The sequence below is a fragment of the Cyprinodon tularosa genome, unplaced genomic scaffold (assembly GCF_016077235.1).
Source record: "Cyprinodon tularosa strain WSP-4 unplaced genomic scaffold, ASM1607723v1 ctg59, whole genome shotgun sequence".
Taxonomy (NCBI): domain Eukaryota; kingdom Metazoa; phylum Chordata; class Actinopteri; order Cyprinodontiformes; family Cyprinodontidae; genus Cyprinodon; species Cyprinodon tularosa.
In genome coordinates, this window is record NW_024039329.1 from 426,974 (window position 1) to 449,360 (window position 22,387).

Here is a 22,387-nt window from a genome sequence, read left to right on the forward strand (position 1 = left end):
GCATAATGGTAAAAGTTTTTTTTCCCCATCTGATTTACTGATAACATCTGAACAGACTATTTCTAGTGTTTTAATGTAATAACCATCCAGAAGGGATGTTTATCCTCAAGCAAAGCCAGACTTTAATAGCTGAAAGAGAAATAATCTTGCCGCAGATAAAAGCATCCTTGAACAGAGATGTGAAGCTATCCAAACTTAGTTAAGTGTAAATTATTTTTCACTGGTTAATAGCAACAAGGATGCAGATGCACTTTTGGTCTGTTTCCAAATAAAACACTCACTAAATGCCGTATCACCTAAATAGCACTAATTCAGCCTGCAGCATTTATGGGTACTTTCTACTTCTCAACCAAAAACTAAAGAAGTGCTCGGAAGGTGAGGATGTGATGAAAAAGAAATGGTACCGTCCAGCACAACTGATTGTGAGTGCATACGAATGTGTCAACAGTTGAGGCAAGCTGAACTTTTCTTCAAGAGCAATCATAACCACCTGTTTAGGGGCATGGCTTACAGTATGACGTGGCGCTCCCACCACTGATTGCTGGATTACACTGAAAACAGAGAGCCACATCTCAGGTAAGGCTGAGCTATGCTTGATGCACGTACGTTCTGCTTTTTTAACGCCACACAACATATGGAATTAGAAAACTTAGTTGCTTCCAACATTTTTGAAGCCTCTTCCTGTTATCTGGGATTGACAGTAATTTCTTTCCAAGAGTTTTTCAAAATCTGTTGATCATTGTGATATTCATGGGCCAAATCATGAGATGTCTTGTAAATCCTCACCAGTAAGAGCTGTCACTCATCCATCAATGTTTCTCCATGCAGTTATAAATTTCCCTAGGTGAACAGAGCGGAAAATCAGGCAGGTGGATGCTAAAATGATGTCTTTTGGTCGAGCTGACATGGCGGACACGCCATGCGTAAACTAAGCTTTACCATCCACTTCATTGACACGAAGCGGTTAAAAAGTCTGACAGTATGACATTCTTTGTCTTTAAATTATACAGGTGCTGGTCATAAAATTAGAATATCATGAAAAAGTAGATTGATTTCAGTAATTCCATTTAAAAAGTGAAACTTGTATATTATATTCATACATTACATACAAACTCATATATTTCAGATGTTTATTTTGTTTAATTTTGATGATTACAAATGACAAATGAAAATCTCAAATTCATCATATCAGAAAATTAGAATATTGTGAAAAGGTTCAAAATTGATGGCCCCTGGTGCCACACTCTAATCAGCTAATTAACTCAAACCACCTGCAAAAGCCTTTAAATGGTCTTTCAGTCTAGTTCTATAGGCTACACAATCATGGGGAAGACTGCTGACTTGACAGTTGTCCAAAAGACGACAATCGACACCTTGCACAAGGAGGGCAAGACACAAAAGGTCATCGCTAAAGAGGCTGGCTGTTCACAGAGCTCAGTGTCCAAGCACATTAATAGAGAGGCGAAGGGAAGGAAAAGATGTGGTCGAAAAAAGTGTACAAGCAAGAGAGATAACCGCACCCTGGAGAGGATTGTGAAACAAAACCCATTCAAAAATGTGGGGGAGATTCACAAAGAGTGGACTGCAGCTGGAGTGAGTGCTTCAAGAACCACCACACCCAGACGTATGAAAGACATGGGTTTCTGCTGTCGCATTCCTTGTGTCAAGCCACTCTTGAACCACAGACAGCGTCAGAAGCGTCTTGCCTGGGCTAAAGAGAAACAGGACTGGACTGCTGGTGAGTGGTCCAAAGTCATGTTCTCTGATGAAAGTAAATTTTGCATTTCCTTTGGAAATCAAGGTCCCAGAGTCTGGAGGAAAAGAAGAGAGGCACTTCATCCACGTTGCTTGAAGTCCAGTGTAAAGTTTCCACAGTCAGTGATGGTTTGGGGTGCCATGTCATCTGCTGGTGTTGGTCCATTGTGTTTTCTGAGGTCCAGGGTCAACGCAGCCACATACCAGGAAGTTTTAGAGCACTTCATGCTTCCTGCAGCTGACCAACTTTTTGGAGATGCAGATTTCATTTTCCAACAGGACTTGGCACCTGCACACAGTGCCAAAGCTACCAGTACCTGGTTGAAGGACCATGGTATCCCTGTTCTTAATTGGCCAGCAAACTCTCCTGACCTTAACCCCATAGAAAATCTATGGGGTATTGTGAAGAAGAAGATGCAATACACCAGACCCAACAATTCAGAAGAGCTAAAAGCCACTATTAGAGCAACCTGGGCTATCATAACACCTGAGCAGTGCCACAGACTGATCGACTCCATGCCACGCCGCATTGCTGCAGTAATACAGGCCAAAAGAGGCCCAACTAAATACTGAGTGCTGTACATGCTCATACTTTTCATGTTCATACTTTTCAGTTGGCCAACATTTCTATAAATCCTTTGTTTTTATTGGTCTTCAGTAATATTCTAATTTTCTGATATGATGAATTTGAGATTTTCATTTGTTGTCATTTGTAATCATCAAAATTAAACAAAATAAACATCTGAAATATATGAGTTTGTATGTAATGTATGAATATAATATACAAGTTTCACTTTTTAAATGGAATTACTGAAATCAATCTACTTTTTCATGATATTCTAATTTTATGACCAGCACCTGTAGTTTTACATCTTTGGTCATGGGGGACGGGGGGTTAGGGTGGTATGCCTTTCATATTTTTCCAGTAACGTAAAAGGTTCCCTATCTGTCATACTCCATCATTATGATTAAATTGCGTTATGCAAGAAACTGTTTGTTGTTAGTAATTAATACAGCTTGCATACATTTTTCTAAAAATATTTTGATATATTCCTCATAAGAAACTCTCTTAAAACAAGGAAAAACACACGTTTTTTAAGTAAAAGGCCACTTATCAGCTAATCATAACTCAACTGATGAGATGAAATCAGTTTTAGATCAATTCATTAATCTATACTTTTCATCCATATTTGGTTTAATTTTCAAAGAGGGCTTTGAGACCCAATGGCACTATAATGACTAAAATAGGTAGCTTATCCATTTAAATATTACAGCAACATCCAAATCCCTTTATATCTAAGCATTCATTTTGATGCAACTAAAAATTAAGGGTTTAAATATAAAGTGAGCAGAGGTGTCAAGTAATAAAGTGCAAATACTTCGTTACTGTACTTAAATACACTTTTTAGGTATGTATACTTTACTCCATTACTGATTTTTCTTCCTACTTCTGACTTCTACTCAATACATATTTTTACACAAGTATCTGTACTATTTCTTACATTTTTAAAACAAACGTTACTCGTTACTCTTGGCTTCGGTTTAATGTTTATAAATATTTATTTCGCATCATGTGCGCCATCCAATGCAGATTATTGGCTCCATCCACATCTAGTAAAAACTAGTGTAATTGGATGAGTCATATAACGCAAACACTCATTGGTTAGCTAAAGGATATCAGAAGAGAGCAGGTGTTCTTCAAACTGTAAACGTGAATTGTCTATGCCATGCTACAATGTCGGATTCAGAAAAAGATGTTGACATTTCTGAAAGGTCGGACACAGGCGAGAGCGTATCGAGAGATGGAGACTGAGACCAACAAGACCTCCCTCATCCATGGCCCTATCTCAAAGAATTTTTTTTTACAATTCATACACTGGCATCTGGCTGTTTTTTTAAAGGTTACTTTATACTTTAAGTGGTTTTTGGAGTACTTTTTCACTTTTACTTGAGTAAAGAGGTCAAGTTTATACTTCAACTTTTACCAGAGTGTTTTTAAACTACAGTATCTATACTTCTACTTAAGTAACAAATGTGTTTACTTTTGACTTCACTGAAAGTGAGTGAAATAAATAAATAGCATTTAATTTGAAACGTGATGGTGGCAACCTTTTAAAGGTATTTTAACTCTACTTCATAGAGCTGTTTTAATAAAACAAACCTAATGAAATTCTGACAGCAGAGGGTTCCCCTTATCAGCTTGGAAGGTTTTTACCTCCTGGCTGCAGAAATAAAGAAACAGGTAAGCTGTGTGTTTAGTAGAGCCTGTTGCTGCTGTGTCTGCAGACTGTTTTAAAACTGGAGTGAGTGACTAGACCGATGGGTGCTGGGTCTCTCCCTCTCGGTGTGTGTTCACTACAGAAGCAGCTGTTGAACGCGCCTGCAGCTCTAAAGAAGTGAAGGAGCGCGTGGGAAGTGATTCAACACGGTCCACCTGTCACGCGCACGCGCATAACACACACTCCCTCAAACCACACACACACACAGCCTCTAGCTTCTACCCCCCACCCGGGGGTCAAGACCCGCATCCCCAGAGCACTAAATGGTGAAAGCGTGTCACTGTAGCAGAGAGTCACTGAGGAAATGCCCCCCCTGCCCCTCTGCTCTCAGGGAACACCTCAGATCAGACAATCATTTCAATGGAGCCAGTCTGACTGGAGACTGAGCTACAGAAAAAAAAAAGGGGGAAATAACTCTTTTTTTTTTCACACACAACTGTGACACATAATCGCAACAGTTCACAAGTAACGACTAATTAATTGGGGGGGGTATATACTTACTAAAACGTTCGAGATGTTGAGCGTTTCTAAACACGACCACATGAGAAGCCTGAGCAAACAAGGAAGCAGTAAAAATAAAAGCGTAGCCGGTCACCTGGAAGCATATGAGAACTTCTTTCTTTCTTTTTCTATCGCTTTTCTTCCACGCGCCAGGGCGCGCACGCGCACGTGCACAGACCTTCTGCAGCGCGCACACCCGTTTCCTCGACATAGTAATGACTTCCTCAGCAAAAAAACCCCGCCGTTTGCTCGCACATTCACACAAACAACCTCCGGCTTAGAAAAACACAGCCAACGTAAGAAGGTTTTAAACACAATCACTCACCGTAAACAAAATAGTGGGTAATTCCGCCGGTGTTCGTAAAAAATTGTCGAAATAATAATCATAACACCCCCCCCCCCCCAAAAAAAAAAAAATGTCTCCCTCAGCCAAAACTCGGATCCATCTGCTCCCCCGTCAAGAACAGCGACTCTGCTCTGGACTTTTTTTTTATTTTCACGCAGGAAGCTCCGAAGCGTAGCGAGGTTACAGGGACTGAGCGTATGCCGACATGAGGAGCAGAGAGGCGGCCGGCTGCTGGGAGCCGGGAGGTGGAGCTTCCGCTTCGGCAGGGGCCGGACACTCAGGGGGAGACAAGACGAGTCGGTGGCCCCGGAGTTAAAGGGCGGAGGGTGGGAGCACCTGCTGCCCAGACAACACTGCCCTCTGCGCAGCGGTTTATCCAGAGAAACATCTCCTCCATGTGCAGGAGAAAAGAGACACTTCCTGGACATTTAAATAGCCCACAGAAATTAAAGGGCCTTTCAGCATTTATTAATGACACATGACAGGAAGCATAAGAAAGGCGCAGCCGCGTGCGTGGAGATTGTTTGATCAGAGATTGTTTGGCGAGTAATACGTTGAATTTAAAGGTGGTTTTGGCATAATCTGGTTTGTGAGTGGATCAAGATAATGGCTGGTTGTAGTGGGGGGTGTTCAGAAGATGAAAATATGGATACAGGATGGTCTATGGTAGAAAATAGAAGAGAGGGAAGAGATAAAATTAAAAAGGGATTAAATGTTGGGAAAAGATCTCTTGAGGATGAGGAAGAACGAATTGAGACAAGAAAGAAAATAATGATGGAAGACTGTAAAGTCATATTGAAATTTAAGGCTGGACAGGATATGAGTGCAGTAAGTCCTATCACCTTGTCGAATGGACTAAAGAAAGTTGTTGGAGACGTGGATATAGCTAAAATCCTGAGGGATGGAAGCTTACTTATCATTTGTAAAAATGCAGAACAAAAGAACAAGGCCCTAAAATTACAAATGGTGTGTAAAAGGGAAGTGATAGAAAGAAAGGTAGTTGGGGAGGAAAGAGGAGTGAAAGGAGTAATATCAGGGATTCCGGTAGGAGAAATCTTGGAGGAGCTAAAGAAAACAATAAGAGGAGGAGAGATTATAGGCATCAAACGTTTACAGGCTTTTAGGAATGGGGAGAAAATGGACAGTGCATCTGTTCTTCTGGATTTCAAAGGTAGAGTTTTGCCTGATAAAGTGATGGTTGGCTACATGAGTTTCAATGTAAGAGCTTATATACCACCTCCTCTAAGATGTTACAAATGTCAAAGATATGGACATGCTGCAAATGTTTGCAAAGGGAAAGAGAGGTGTGGTAGATGTGGAGGTGAACATCCTTATGGTGAGTGTGGAGATAATCCTGTTAAATGTTGTAACTGTGGTGGAAGTCATAGTGCAGCGTATGCAGGGTGCATGATAAGAAAAGAAGCAGCTGAAATCCAAAATGTTAAAACTGATAAGAGAATTACTTATGCTGAAGCAGTGAAAGAAGTTAAAAAGAATGATAATGATCCGAAAATAAATTATGAAAGGAAAAGGATGGCAGACAATAATCAGTGTAATGTTACATTAGAAAAGTTGATTCCTTTTCTTGCATACATCATAAACTGTTCAGAGCAAGCAAAAACTAAAACTGAAAAAATAAAAATTATAGTTAAGGCAGCTACAAAGTTTTTTAGTGTCAAAAACTTGTCTTGGGAAAAAATTCATGATGAGCTCAGGCATGGGGAAGGATCTCTGGAAAATGAGGCCTCTCAAATCATCACATAATTCTAATATTACAATGGAACGCTCGCAGTTTAATAGCAAATGGTCAGGAATTTAAAGGCTTCATTAAAAATTTAATAAAAAAACAGATATAATATGCATTTAGGAAACATGGCTCAAGCCATCATTACAGTTTAGTATTCATGGTTACTCAATATTACGTAAAGATAGAACAAGTGGGAATGGAGGAGGATGTGCCATATTTATAAAAGAAAAAGTTAAATTCATTCAGCTCCAAATAATATCAGATTTAGAATTTATTGCAGTAGAAATTTGGACAAATGAAGGGAATCTTAAAATTGTAAATTATTACAATCCTTGTAAAAAAAATAGAAAAGATAAAACTTGAAACAATATTAGAACACTGGAGAGGGAAAATAGTTTGGTGTGGGGACTTCAATGCACATAGCACTTTATGGGGAGATCAAGATGATTATAATGGAGGAATTTTAGAAGAGATCATTGAAGAAAAAGAATTGGTAGTTTTAAATAACGGGGTAGGTACTCGGGTAGACTTGGTAAGAGGTAAGGAATCGACTATTGATCTGACTTTAGTTTCTCAATCTATTGCTAATAATTGCAGTTGGAAAGTATGTAAAGAAAACACAATGGGGAGTGATCATTATCCGGTTTTTACAAGGATAGGAATAGATATAGAAGAAGATCAGGTAGAAATTGAGGAGAGGTGGACATTTGGGAAAGCAAACTGGGATAGGTTTAAAATAATGAGTGAGATTAATATGAAAAATGTAGATATAAGTAAACCAATAAATGAATTAAATTTAGAAATTAGTAATTGTATTATTAACTTGGCCAAAATATTTATTCCTACAAGTAGTGGTATAAAAAAAAAGAAAATAGTTCCTTGGTGGACACCAGAATGTTCATTTGCAATTAGCAGCGGAATAAGGCTTTTAAAACACTTAAGAAAACAATTTGCTTCCAAAATCTAGTTAATTATAAAAGGAAACAGGCAGAAGTTAGGAAAACTATAAGAAATGCTAAACGGGATTATTGGAGGAAATATTGAGTCTTTGGGGAAAAATACTGCTTTAGATAGAGTATGGAATACTATTAGAAAAATGTCAGGGAGTTCAAAAGAAATTTTTTTCCCAGTAATTAAAGATAATGGAAATATTATGATAGATAATAAGAGTAAAGTTGAAATCTTAGTTAAAGGTTTTGCTAAGATACATAGTACAGAAAATGTAAATAATAAAGAAAAAAGAGGGCGTGAAATGACATTAAAGAGAAATATTGCATTGGTCAATGATGAAGAAGATTGTGAGGATTCTATTAACATGAAGTTTTCCTTGTTAGAATTAAATAAAGCATTGAAGAATTCTAGTAAATCTACTCCTGGGAAAGATCAAATTAGTTATAGTATGTTAAATAATCTTAGTGATGTGAGTAAAGAAATATTATTAGAATTATATAATAAGGTGTGGGAGGAAGGGATATTACCTGATATATGGAAAGAAGCCATCATTATACCAATTTGCAAACCTGGTAAAGATCCTAATTTAGCTGAAAGTTACAGGCCAATAGCTCTAACATCATGTATGGGTAAAGTCATGGAAAAAATGGTAAATAACAGATTAATTTATTTTTTAGAATCTAAAGAAAAGATTAAATCTTATCAATTTGGATTTAGAAAAGGCAGAAGTACAATAGATCCTGCATTATGTCTGGAACATGAAATTAGACGGGCTCAGGTAAATAAGGAGAGTGTGTTAGCAGTATTTCTTGATGTGGAAAAGGCTTATGATATGTTATGGAAAGAAGGGCTATTGATTAAAATAAAACGAATAGGTATAAGAGGTAAAATATATAGATGGATAAAAAATTTTTTAACTGAAAGAAGTATTAGAGTAAAAATAGGTGGGGTAATAAGTTCAAAATATCAAGTTGAAAATGGCACTCCCCAAGGTAGTATAGTAAGTCCTATTCTATTTAGTATAATGATTAATGATATTTTTAGTAGTATAGATAAATCCTTTGGTGTCTCATTGTTTGCAGATGATGGTATTATTTGGAAGAGGGGGAAAAATATAGAGTTTGTAAATAGAAAACTACAAGAAGCATTGCAGAATGTAGAAGCTTGGGCTTTAGATTGGGGTTTTAGATTCTCAACATCTAAGTCTAAATGTGTTGCTTTTACAAATAGGAAGTTAAACAATAATGTAAATCTCAAATTATATGGGGATGTTATAGAAAGGATAGATCAAATTAAGTATTTGGGCATCTGGTTTGATAAAAAACTTACATGGAAGATACATATTGATAAAATAGTTGAAAAAAGTAAAAGAATTTTAAATATGAGATGTCTGAGAGGAAAAGATCGGGGAGCAGATAGAAAAGCATTAAAAATAGTATATAATGGACTAATTAGATCAATTTTTGATTATGGTTGTATAGTATACAATTCAGCTTCAAGTACTTTATTAAAGAAAATAGATAGAATACAATACCAGGCATTAAGACTTTGTTGTGGAGCAATGAAAACTACCCCGGTTTCCGCTCTACAAGTGGAGATGGGTGAGATGCCACTGGAGCTCAGGAGAGAACAACTAGCCATAAATTACTGGGTAAATATTAAAGGATCTAAAGAAAATCATCCTCCGTATGTTACATTGCAACCATGTCAAGAAAAAGAAAAGAAAAAAATTTATAGTTTTGGATGGACAATTATGAATAAAGTAAAAAATGTAGGAATAGATAACTTTGTAATCAGTCCTGTGGTTGTTATTCCTGCTATTCCATCATGGATCTTTGGACAGGCTGATGTTGATTTAAATTTATTGAGAAAAGGGAGACAGTTAGATAAAAAAGAGGTGGAAAATTATATTAAAAAAGAATATTCAGAGTATATACAAATTTATAAAGATGCTTCTAAAACATTAAATGAAAGAGTAGGTATAGCATTTGTAATCCCAGATTTAAATATTATGAGGAATAAAAGAATAACAGATAAATTGGCAGTGTATACAGGTGAATTAATGGCTATCTTAATGGCTTTAGAATGGATTGAGGAAACAAAAGACAGGGAGGTTTTAATTTGTTCAGATTCAAGTAGTGCATTAATAAGTATTCTAGAATTTAATTCAGAGTCGAGACAAGATATTATATTGGATATTCTTTACTCAATTTTTAGGATTAAAAATGGTGGTTCTGTTCTTAAATTTGTCTGGATTCCTGCTCATATTGGTGTTATCGGTAATGAGTTAGCTGACAGTTTTGCTAAGAGTGCTGTTAAAAAGGATATTGATTTAAACATTAACATTAGTAAAAATGAGTTAAAGAATATTATAAAAATGTATTTCAAGAAGAAATGGCAAGAACAGTGGGATAAAGGAGGGAATGCTAGATTTTATTATAGTATTCAAAAAAAGGTTGGAGAATTAAGAAAATGTAATAGAATTAAAAAAGAAGAAGATGTTATATCTAGAATAAGGTTTGCACATACAAGATTAAATAGTACTCTTAAAATAATGAATAAGCATAATACAGGGTGTTGTATATGTGGGAAATTAGAAACTGTCCAACACATATTTTTAGAATGTAATAAATATACTCAGGAAAGAGAAATGTTGTGTAGAGAGTTAGACAGGAATAAAAGTAAACTAGATATAAGGGAATTGTTTCAAAGGTCATCTGGGGATGTAGTTTTTGGGAGTATTTTTAATTTTCTAAGAAGAACAGGTATTTTAGGGAGAATATAATAGTTTGTCTGATCCATACTCCATTCTGGAAGGTGGCGGTAATGCACCTATAAGTTGTTTGCCAACCGCCATTAAAAAAAAAAAAGAAGAAGAAGAAGCATAAGAAATTAAGCAGGGGTAAATAAATTAAAACTGAGCGTGTTCTGCATTTTTTTTTACATTCCACATCAATTATTTATTTCCGCATATTTTATGTTTTTTCCATAAACACGCGCTGCTAACTTAGAGCCTATAGGCAGCAATTAAAACAGGGATCTCAATCACCATTTGGGATAAATCTGGTTACATTCCCTCCACTTCTGTCTGTCTGTCACAACAGTGCCTTGTTTTCAGTGATGGCCAATGTCCGGTCAATGGGTTTCACTTATCTTGCTGCACTTAATTGAATTTCAAGCCAACAATACAGCAATCAGGTTTGATCAATATGTGATACCACAGAGTTCCAACAACAGCAATGATAAAAGAGTTTCAGAAGATAAGAAATCACATAATTTTTTGGACTTATCTTAAAGTTTGGTCCTGGTCTGTTATAGATAAAAAAATAAATAAAACTACCAGCCATTTACAGGGGGAGGTGAGAGGAAAGTGTAGTTCTAGTAAGTGTCCACAAGGGGGCAGTCTGCTATGTATAAAGCACATTTCAGCTGACAGTCTGAACCTTTGTGTGGCTTATCAATTGTTTTCCTACGGATAGATAGCACAGAATGCACAGACTGTAAAATCAAAGATGCACTTGTAATCACTAAATAAAGGGGTTTGTTCAAATGCCAAGGATGAAAATATAAGTACTAATCTTGTAATGAAGTAACTGGGATGAGAGCCCTTTGTAGAGTATTTTATGAATCTGCTAAATGCAGCACGCATTGGATCAAACCTGTTCTAATTGCATATTGTTTTTGTCTCCTGCCATATTAGAAGTTTATGAACTTACAGCGAGCACAGCAGGAGAAAGGAAAACATCATTAAACTAAGACAGCAATCCTCTTCTCACAGCATGGACCCGTTTTGAGCCTCTGTTTCTCTGTGTAGCTACTGTACTGTATACTTTACCTCTGCTTGAACTGATTAAAGGAAAAAAAAAACCTAAAGACCTCCTAACTCATAAAACACCCCTGTGAGCTTTGATGGGTCATCTGTGTTTATATGTTTGCTAAAAAAGGCAAAAAGAGCAAAAGTGCAAAACGCATATTACATTGTATAAATTTAGCATTATTATGTCCCATTTATGATCGTTTTTTTAAACACTAATTGCTCACAGTCTTAAGTTTTTTTTAATTAGATGCTTCCATTATAAATCTTTAACGTTAAAATGCAGTTCATTACCACATTTCTGTGTATGAGTGTCAAAGCACCATGCGTGAATGTGTGAAGTGAGAAAGGAGTAAAACAATTAAACTTTCAACAGAATTTACTAAAGAGTGTTAAAGACACAGTGACACCAAGCTTAGCTGCCAATCCAGGAACAAACCGAGCAGTGACAAAGAGCTTCATTAAGATGTGCTTTATTTGTTTATATGTTTCAAAGTGTGATTGTGCATCTGTCCCTATTTACCGATTTTATTGTGCAGCTTTCTTTCTCGCTGCATATAACTGCAAAGAGTCAGCATTTAGCACAAAACGTAATTAACATTTGACTAAAGGAGTGTGAAAACAGCTTTGAAAGGCTTGGCCCATTTAGATACCGAGTGGTTAAGTATTTGCCTTTTTGCTGACAGTTTTTGGCATAGTTTTAAAAAACATAGTTTAACTGCAGATCTTCTATAGTTAGACTTTAGATTATTATTCAGCTGCAGGTATACCGCTGTCTACAGGAATCTGTGGGGCGTTCTTCCTCCTGCTGTCCTTTGCAAACCTTTCTTCTTAACATCCTAAACTCTCTTCCTCTGATATCAACCCCCAACCCATTCCTACCCCTCGTTCATTCTACTAGCTGTTTCCACTGAATCTTAACACTGCCCCCTCCTCTGCAGCCCTCGCTTCGTTTTGCACCGCCTCCCCTTATTCTCCTCTCCCCAGCTCACTCCCTCTCTCTCAGCAGCGGACCTGGCCTTAGGCATCGTTAGCTTAATTTAATAAAGGGGCTTAAGCTTTTGAGAGGCTTTTCAAGGATCTGACTGCTGTTACATTCATTACAATCTATCAGCCACCAGAGACAAAGCCTTGTTGCATGGCTGAGAAAAGGAGCAAATGTGTGTGCGTGCCTCTATGTGAATGGGGAAGTTGTAATAATATTGTTTTTAATTATTAAAGTCAGCAGAATCATACTCCTTGCCCTATTTCGTTTAGCTCAGGCAAGTAAAACTTTGTGTTTTGCAAAGGTCCCGGTACAGAGTGTCACAAAATACATATGATTTTGGCAATAAAATATTGTTCATGTCTCAAGTATTAGGTTTGTAGAATGAGATGTCTGCTCAAATGAATGAAACCTTTCTACCAAAAATGTTTCACAAAAACATAACACAACTGACCCTTACATCTATCCTTGCCTCGGTCATACTGATGACAAGAAGCAGCTTATGTAGCCTTAGCCACAGGAGACGCACCTGGATTCACGTTGCTCTGCATTTAAATTATCTGCTAGTTAAGATGAGAATCTCAATAAATCATATAAATAAATAAATAAAGGAGACTATGTTTTTGTCCTTAAAACCTACAGTCATACCAAAGTAAGTAAGATTGAGTCAGGGTTGGAAGGAATAAGCACCGCCTACAAGGAATATGTTCCACGTTCTTCACATGCAGTCAGATATTAAATTAAGGAGTGAGGAAAAAGGTAATTAACATGTAGATCTGATGCTGGGAGGAGAGGGTCTGCATGAGTGACAGGTAAATTAAAAATCAGAAGAAGACAGTAAAGGAAGATGTATGATCTACACCTGAAGAGGGGGTCTCCGAATGATTTAGTTTGGCCCCTAAATGCAATTCAGAATGGTTCAAATTTGACCAATCAGCACAAAGCAGGTAAGTGACAGCAAGTAACCCATTTTCTTAACACACTTCAAAGTCAAATCCAACATTTCAGAGATGATCTGCCTTATTTTAATAAGGCAAAAGTGTTAAGATACCTGTTTTCTACTTAAGTTTAACACAAATAACAAGTCAATTATATGTTTTACCTAATTTATTTAATTAAAATATCAGTTTCCAGTTTATTTTTGAGTGAACAAATTTAAGATACGAAATAATAAGAGAACAGGTTTTTGAATTTTTGCCCCTCTCATCCTCAAGTAATTTGCACCTTACAATGGCAAATGGAAAAGAGATGCTAATGATAATATATTAAGGTAATAAAAAAAGAGCGGAGCTGAATATATAATTCTTTTCATATATACTCCACACATGTATGATGTGGTTTAATTGTCACTGTAAAGTGCCTTGAGATTACGTGTTGTGAATTGGTGCTATAAATAAACTGAATTGAACTGAATATGCTTCTAATACTAGAAACAAAAGCAAAAACAAAACAAAAAATGAATATATATATGTAAATTAGAAGATTTAGATATTAAACATCTACTTAATCATGGCCTTTTTTAACTTAGCTAAATACCACCAGGTTCATTCTGACTGACAAGAACACGTGACCAATCAGAAGTCACCACTGTTTACCTTGGATCATCAGAACAGCGGAGGATTGGTTGTCTCTAAGCTTGCGTGTGCTCGAGACGTCTTTGAGGAGATTAGATGAGTGTTGCTCTGTAATCTCTTTCATATTTACTTTGCATGGCTGTAAAAACGCTTCTTATCTGCCTCTCGCCTAATGTACTTGCAAACACATGCTGTGTTTCTGCAGACTAAGGCTTGTTGTTAAGCCAGGGCAAAGACAGCACAACAAGGAGGTAAACCTGATGAAGAAATTTAAAAGTAAAATAAAGATGTGAGTTTAAGAAATGGAGAAAAGAATGAGGTTGTAATGAGTGAAAATGTGTGCTCCCCTCATCAGTGCCAAATGATCTGGGCTTCTATGTGTGTGTGGGAGCAACAGGGGAGTGTGGTGAGGCCTATTAACAGACGTAAGGATAATAGGCATGGGGAGCCAGGATGTGTCTGAGCCGCTGACCTGCCCATTAGCTCCCTCCAGTTTGCTAAGCCCTCACATCGATCACCCAACCACACATCATTGATCTGGAAAACCAGGCACCAGCACACTACTCAGGCACACATAGATCTATGTTGCTGCACATGTGCTTGCTTCAAAAGCAAAAATGGTTGGTCTTGTGTGTTTAGCTTCTCTAAATGTTCATCAGCAGGCCCTTGGGTCTAAGCTGATTCACTGATATCAGTTATTAGAAACTCCAGTTCCTGTTGTATCATTATTCAAATGTATTCCACCTTTCCACCCATCTGTCGTGATGTAATTAACAATGTACACTCTTCTATTAGCCATGCTGGCATAAGCTAATTGTTAGCTGTCACTGTGAATGTTGAGAGCACACAGACACCCTTAACCTTTTTCAACACATACACCAGAAGAGGTTTACAGTATATCTTGTTAACACCCTTTCTGCACCCTCTTGTCTTGTTCACCTATACCTGGATTCAGGTTGCTCTGTAATTACAGTAGATGCTAGTCAAGATGAGAATCTTTACAAGCGGCTAATTAGTATAAATTGCTTCAACCACAGAGGTATAAATAAATTATTACTTGCTGCACCTTTAAGTATTACAGCAAAGCCATAAGATGCTGTAAAATAAAAATAAAAACTGCACAAAATGAAAGAGCTAACTTAAACAAATCTCTTAAAGGTGGGGGTAAGGTAAGATAGATATTGTGCTTTACATTTCCAGTCTTTCCTCTAAGAAACACTGAATGACTGTTGAACATTCAGGCATAAAATTAGGAGCTGCTGCATAACTATTTCTTTTGCTGCCAACATGTCCCTGATCTATTGATGCATGAACTTCCCTGAACCCCATAAAGTCTTATACAGAAGGGTTGGCAGCAGATGCTTTAATTTCTGGATTCTGCATAGTAGGATCTAAATGGTTCAAAGGTGTCTATCTAGTACATCTCACATATGCAGGAATGAACTGAGATCTGGTGAATGCTCTAAACAAGGCAACACTAATACCACACAGTGACTATAGAAACCTAGGTAAACATCTTTAACATTGTAAATATGAAAAGAGCATAATGAGGAAAGATTAAAAATGTAAACATAGAGTTTTTCTTTACACCATAGTTAAACAAAAGATTGAAAAAAAGAAAGGAAGTTGGATTGAAAATTTTGCCAATAATGTTCAATATTTGCATACAGTAGCACAACAAAAAGGCCACTCTAAAAGATAGTTTTGAATTTTGATTTATAGTAACTTAGGGTTTCACTAAATTTTATAGCTTTCAAGGAGGTTATTCCAGATTAGTGGAATATAGGAACTAAACCTTGGTTCTGATTATGCAGAGCAGACTTAAGCCAGAAGACCTGAGATGTCTGGATGGTTGATATACTAAAAACAAGTCTGTTTTTTTTTTGTTTTTTGTGATACGTCATTTAGTCATTTATAGACTCTGAAGTATTTTAAGGTTTAATGTCAGAGATTTTGCCTGTGTAACAATGTTAAAAACAGTGTGATGTGCTCTGCATTATTAGTTTTAGTGAGGACATGGGCAGCAGTATTCTGGATCAGTTGCAGCTGCCTGATTGAATTTTTACGCATGTCTTTGAAGACACTCGCTGTAATCAATTCTACTAAAAACGTACACATGCATTATTTTCCTAAGGTCCTGCTTAGACATTGGCTCTTTTGTCCTAGAGATGTTGTTTAGGTGACAGAAGGCCCACTTTGTTACTGGCTTTATCTGCCTCTGAAGGTTCAGGACTGGAGTTCATCTCTACACAGATTTACAAACAAACCATCAGTTGACGATGTTTTGTTTAAAATAAGTGGTTATTTAAAGGTATAGAGGATGCTATTTTATTTTAGGGTGGATTATCTAAATAAGTGGTCCTCCTAATTGTCAATCATCCTGGTGATGTTTACGTTAGGCCGTTCTACATGCTCATCCCATTAGCTATCTCTTTCTGCACATGTGTACTTTCAGGCGTATATCTGTGATGAGCAACGGTTTCAGTCATTGAAGCTCAACTTTCTCACCACAGTTCTTTGAAAATGGCCTGACAGCGGCAACTAATAATAAAGATGGAACAGGCGCCGCACGGTGGAGGAAGAGCTACGTGACCAAAGGGGAGCAAAAAATAGTGATAATCTGTCAGAATGGTCAGTTAACCGAGTTTGCTATAAAGTCCACTACATAGTCCCCACTCTATATAGTAATTAAGGGATTTAGGGGTTAGGGCGAATGTTCCACCACAGTAAGCTTGTATGAGCTATGAGAACAGCAACCTTTAAACAGAGCGTGCATGAGGAGAAATGGGCTCTTGCACGCGTTTAATAGGCGTTCCCTCTCATGAGCGGGTACGGGGTTGTGCATGTGAATTTTTTTTTGTGAAGTGGAGTGCGCGGGTCTTTTAAAAAAAATTGTGGAAATCCTCCACTATACCTTTAAGTTACCATAACATTCAATGTCGATCAATTTACCCTGGTTTCAGAAAAAAACTACATAATTAAACTTTTTTTGTATAAAAACACCAGATACTTACAATTAAGCAAAAAATAGAAACAACAAAGTAATGAATAATATATTAAGTAAGCTTCTGTTTTATTTTGAAAGACTTTAAAGGACAAAATTAATGAGCTAAATGGAAAAAACAGAAGAGAAGGGGTGTAAGGTATATTCCCAAGGACAACCTTTGTCATCTTTAAAGATGAATACATAATCCATAAAACCTGCTGATCTTTTCAATTATCTCCGCCCTCTTGCACAAACTCTCCATTTCTCTTACCCACTCCCACAAGCTCACTTACCCAGAGACAGATGGCACAGGGATGAGGGAAACCAGACCAATTATTTATCTAATTATAACTTAGTAGCATAATCCTCTGTTCTGCTAATGTTGAGCATTCATGCTTAGCTGATAACAGGAGGTTGGGTAAATCTAAATAAAATCCTTACACAAATACAATAGATTTATTACGAGAATCTTTCCCTATAATAGTAATTTATATTTTTCTCATTATAAAAGATTCATATCCAGCATCTGTGTGAGGTTATTTTGTATCTTGGTATTGCCTTTGTAATGTTTTCTGGATGTAATTAATTATACTTACATGCTGTTCTCTCTTGTCTGTCAAAGAAATCTTCCAAAAGGTAGAAATTAAGTCACTTTACCTTCTAAACATCATATAGATGAGTAAAATGAGTGGTGTTTCTTATTTCATAGAAAATATCTCGAGAAACTGTTTATTATATACAATGCACAAAATGCTAAATGCACAGGGAATGAAGAAAGGGAGGAGGAGATAAATGTAGCAGGAGCCAGGGTGAGTTCAAGCCCATGCTAATAGGGTAATTGCATTGATTTCCATTTAGCTCCACTCTCTGATGTTATTTACAGCGTTTAGCCCTGCAAACACCCCGCCCCCCCTTCTCTTCTAGTTTGCTTTTAACCAGCTGTGACATGCTGTCAGCCCCTTTTCCCTCAACACCCTGCTCATATTCACCCTCTCCACAACTGCCAAAACAGACAAATACATTATTAGGATATCATGAGCGGCCATGCTTACACACCCCTCCATCCTTATTCATTCCAGTATCACAGTTACACACTCTTTCCTTCTTTCTCTGGCCATCTGGCATGAGCACAGGGCTGCTTTGAAGTGGCTCCCTAGGTCCATCCAGTCTGAGAAGTGGCTGTCTGTTGTGGCATGAAAGGTCAATTGGGTCTTTTTTGGAACAAAGTGTAAAAGAACTGTAAGCTCTACAAGTGGTAAAATCAGAGTATGACTTGTAGGTCAAGTCGCGTTTCATCTCAAAAGGATTTTTAATTGGAGATCATAGGGTCTTAGTTATAAGAGACGGTTAACCGCTGAATGGAACATGATGAAGAAAACAGTGTCATGATAGACAGATAGTGTAGACTAACTCTGTAGAGGTCCATCTTCTCTTTTCTCTCTGCAACAATAGATGATATTGGAACAAGGGAGAGACTGCATTAAAAAGAGGATAACGCATTAGCATGCATCAGACGGTGCGCCGTATTAGTACAATATTAATGTGATGGTCACGTCCAGGACAGAAACAAAGTGCATCAAGCTCATCATCACTCTTCTGCACATACCAAGGAGCTCCAACCAATCCTGCAATCAACCACGGTGGTTAAAGAGCAGCAGCAGATGAGGTAGATCTTAATGCCTGAGGTGTGTATTGGTAAGTACCTATTTTGGAACAGTGAAGAGTACGATTCAACAAGTCAGTTGGCTTTGCTGGGAGACTGACAAATTAAAGGGAAAAAAAAACGCAAAAATGGCTGTGCATGCTTGGATAGGTAGATAAGTTTACATAAGTGTCTCATATTACATATGAGAGGCTTAATAAATTAAATGTAAAAAGATTTTTTGTTGTCGACTTGTTAAAGCATCAATGACACGGTTAAATGGTGTGTCAGGGATGGCAATTGAACATAATTTATTCTGCAGAATAGGTTACCAGTACACACAAAATAATGGTATTTACAAGAATACACTGTAAGGACAATCTGAAGCCCTGCATTATTTAGGTCACTGAGAATGCCAGTGCAGGGTGTAATCATGGGAATTATAGTGATTATTCTGCAGGTTTTCTGTTGTAAACTCCCAATTACGGTAACGTACGCACATATGACAAATGTTTCTCGGAAAAAACCCCCAATTAAGAACCAAAAAAAATAATAATATTAAGAAAAAAGCAATGAGCATGTCCTGTATGTGGATATCTTAAATGATGACATTATAATGATGGGGGGCGTCCTGGGGGTGGCTTTTTTTAAAAGTATGGATCAATTTGTCCATTTAGAGGGAGGATATCTAATATCAGACAAGTGTTGTCTTCATTTTATTCTTTTATATGGAAGTGGCTCCTCCTGAGATCTAAACTATCAAATCCACATGCAATTAGTGAACACTTAGTGGATGAACGAGAATGAAAACAATCATATTTGCCAGGCAGAAATAAAACAAGATGTCTGTCAACATTATTTAGTAAGTGCTAGAATAACATGTCATGCTCTGTTACTGTAATGTTTGTTTCTATTCTATATGTTCTTCCCTCTGTGTTCATATATCTATAAAATAAATTTCCTCATTGAGAGGTGTTTGCCTGCATTAGATAGCTGCCAGAAATGGAGCTATATCTGCAAAAAATACTTTCGACTGATTGTGAAGAGGACAAAAGCACACAGGAGTAATGAAATGTCATTGTTCATGATGCATCAGTTTGAGTTAAGTTGCAGGACAACAAAAAAACCTGGTCAATGGTCAGTATCGGTATCTTCTCTAGGGGGGCTGCTTCATAGTTACCCATAGTATATGGTTCAGGGGCAATTAGAGTCAAAACAGTTTAAAAGCTGAAAGGTAAAATCCTTGAAACTAAGTTGATGTTACAATTGGTCCAATGTTTCGCAATATTTAACTGTATTAGCTGACCATCCTTAATATTATGCCTCTAGTGTCATTGATGAAAGTACACACAATGCAGTCGAAATCCAAGCCTTATTAAAATGCTGTGCTGTTATTGTGAGTGCAGATTTGTTTATGACCAATATACACAAGTGGATGGACTCCTTAACTAGAGCAGACTTTTTTTTTAAAGGAGCTCCAGAAGTCATTAACAAACCAAAGCGAAAAAGGAAAAAAAAATAAATCTGAACATCTGAGCAAAGGGAAAAGATGATTTTGTTCAAAATCTAAACAAATAACCATAAAAACAGCTACTCTGGGTTTTCTAATTAATTCTGCAAAGCAGATCTTTATTTTAACTTCTGTCTCGTTAGCAGCAGAGCACAAGAAACAAGACAAGTAGCTCATACCCTAGATTCTGTCACATATATCTGAGACTTCCCAGCGTCAAAGTATTAATGAAAACTGCAGCATCACGGTCGAACCATGACACTCCAGCAGCTAATGTATCACCCATTGGTTGTTTATTTTCTAGACACAGTGGCTTGATATTAACACAGTAGAGACTTTATTATGGAAGTGTATGTGCTATACATTTATAGAAATGTAAAATACATTTTCTATATCGACAGGACACTGCTGTACAAATAGTGCTACCTGTTTGCCACCAGCCCTTGCTTCCCACAAGGCTATCTTAACCCAATAAGGGAACATCTATATTCCTTAGTGTCACAGACACTTTTAGGGATAATCCACACCGTTGCACAGTTTCTAGGTGGCTTATTGTTCGGCAGGTCAGGTTAGAGACTTCCCTTAAAGACGCAAGGGCCAACGGCAGGTAAAAAAAAAGAAAAACGTTTCTTTCATTTGGCCGTTCCATTTAACATGCTTCCAGCCTTCTCTTTCTTAACCTCCTTTCAGCTCGTTTAATTAAATATTGAAGGCCCATTTGCTGTGTAAAGCATCCTTCCTCTAGCTATTAGAAACATCTTTTATATCTGCCAGCCCGTTTTCTTCCTTTTGGTCTTTAAGATGTTGAATTATTATTAGGGATAAAAAAAAACAACCATACAGCAGAACATAATGGTGCCAATCTCATATTCTGCAAAGAGCTTCTAGTAATAGTAGTAGACATGCTATAACTTTGCTTTTAGAATCAAAATGATCCTTTGTGTCTCTCAAATGTCAAAAGCATGTGTAAAGATAAGGGCACTTTACATTTGGTAAAGGTATGTTCCCTCTCAATGTTCCTCCCTATGCTCCTTTCATTCTCCCCAGGGGCACTCAGCAACAGCAAGCAATGCACTGTAAGACGATAAGGGGGGGCTAAGGCGTTTCTATCCCCTGCAGAACATACACACTCAAAGGGATAAGCTATGGGATAGTCGGGATCCTGGATACACTGAAAACATGAAGAAGCAGATGTTACAAAGCGGAAGCGCTCATCTCGCTGCTAAGCAAGCTTGGGGGGAAAAAAGGAGGAGGAAGATGAGAGAATGGAGGGATTTAGCCTCCATCCAAAGGATGAAAACGCCATCTCCTCCTCTTAGTTACAACAGACTCTTGCTTCTCTTTTCCTTTGGATGGCCAATACAGCCTACTTTTCATCTCAGTCAGTGTGCCCTCAAAACACCCACCACCATTGGACAACTGGGCTACTGACGACTGATACATGAAGTGTTTTGTAACACTTTGCATTCCAAAGCAACATAAGCTATGGCCACGAACACTGGAAACACGTTCATCAAGCCAAGTACAGGCTTCACACTCCTCCGACACACTCTCCCCATGCAGATGGTGTGTTTTAAGCCAGCAGGGATAGGTTCTGCATGTGTGTGTCTACGATTTGCATGCAAACCGGACGGCATCCCTCGACATCTCACCTGGGGGACACGAAATTAGCACGGGCAAATTTATCTGCGCTTATTTTTGTTTTGATGGTAACAAGTCCATCTGCTGAACATCCTGTTCCACCAAGTGGAAGAGAAATAAAGAGAAGAGGATGGCTGTGTATTCAAGCCCTCGGCCATATTCTCTTCACCCTGTTCTACAGCACATCTACACTTTCTCCAATACAATGAGGGGCACAGATAACACCTCAAGGCCACAGTGTTGCTGCCACCACTACATCCTCCTCGGTGGCTTTCTGATGGAAAACTGAGGTGGCCGATCGGAGGAAAAAAACAAGCAATTTCCTCTATGATGAGAGAAAAAAAAGCAACACCACTCATTTAAATCACAAACTTATTTGTACTGATATGCAGTTTACTTTTAAAAATCAAACATTTGCAGAAAATCCTGCAAAATGAAAATTTCTAATATATCTGCTTCTGTCTTCCAATAAAACCCCCAAAAAACCAAACAAACAAATAAAGTATTGCATTGGTTTCATTATAATAATTATTCAATTCAGACTGTATTACAGATCAGGAAAAAAAGGTATGTGGAATCTACATGATTATTGATTAAACATGGTACAGTCTCTCCATGATTCCAACAACGGTAAAAAAAGAAAAAAAAAGAGCTGT

At 37.4% G+C, this 22,387-nt stretch overlaps 1 protein-coding gene across 4 annotated transcripts in view; it reads right to left on the bottom strand.

The window, feature by feature from the left end:
• The window catches only part of gse1 (Gse1 coiled-coil protein), a 211,340-nt gene that overhangs the window by 48,110 nt on the left and 140,843 nt on the right, over positions 1-22,387 (bottom strand). Inside the window, exon 1 of one of the 4 annotated variants that reach the window (XM_038306723.1) lies at positions 4,861-5,005. The exons of 2 other annotated variants lie outside the window; for them this stretch is intronic. Coding sequence is in view for 1 of the 2 variants with exons in the window: in XM_038306719.1 (XP_038162647.1) it covers positions 4,536-4,746 (211 nt within the window). In the remaining variant the exon portion in view is untranslated. Of the gene's footprint in view, positions 1-4,535; positions 4,762-4,860; positions 5,006-22,387 lie in introns of those variants that run through there. One more of the 4 variants, XM_038306719.1, reaches the window with a different exon arrangement.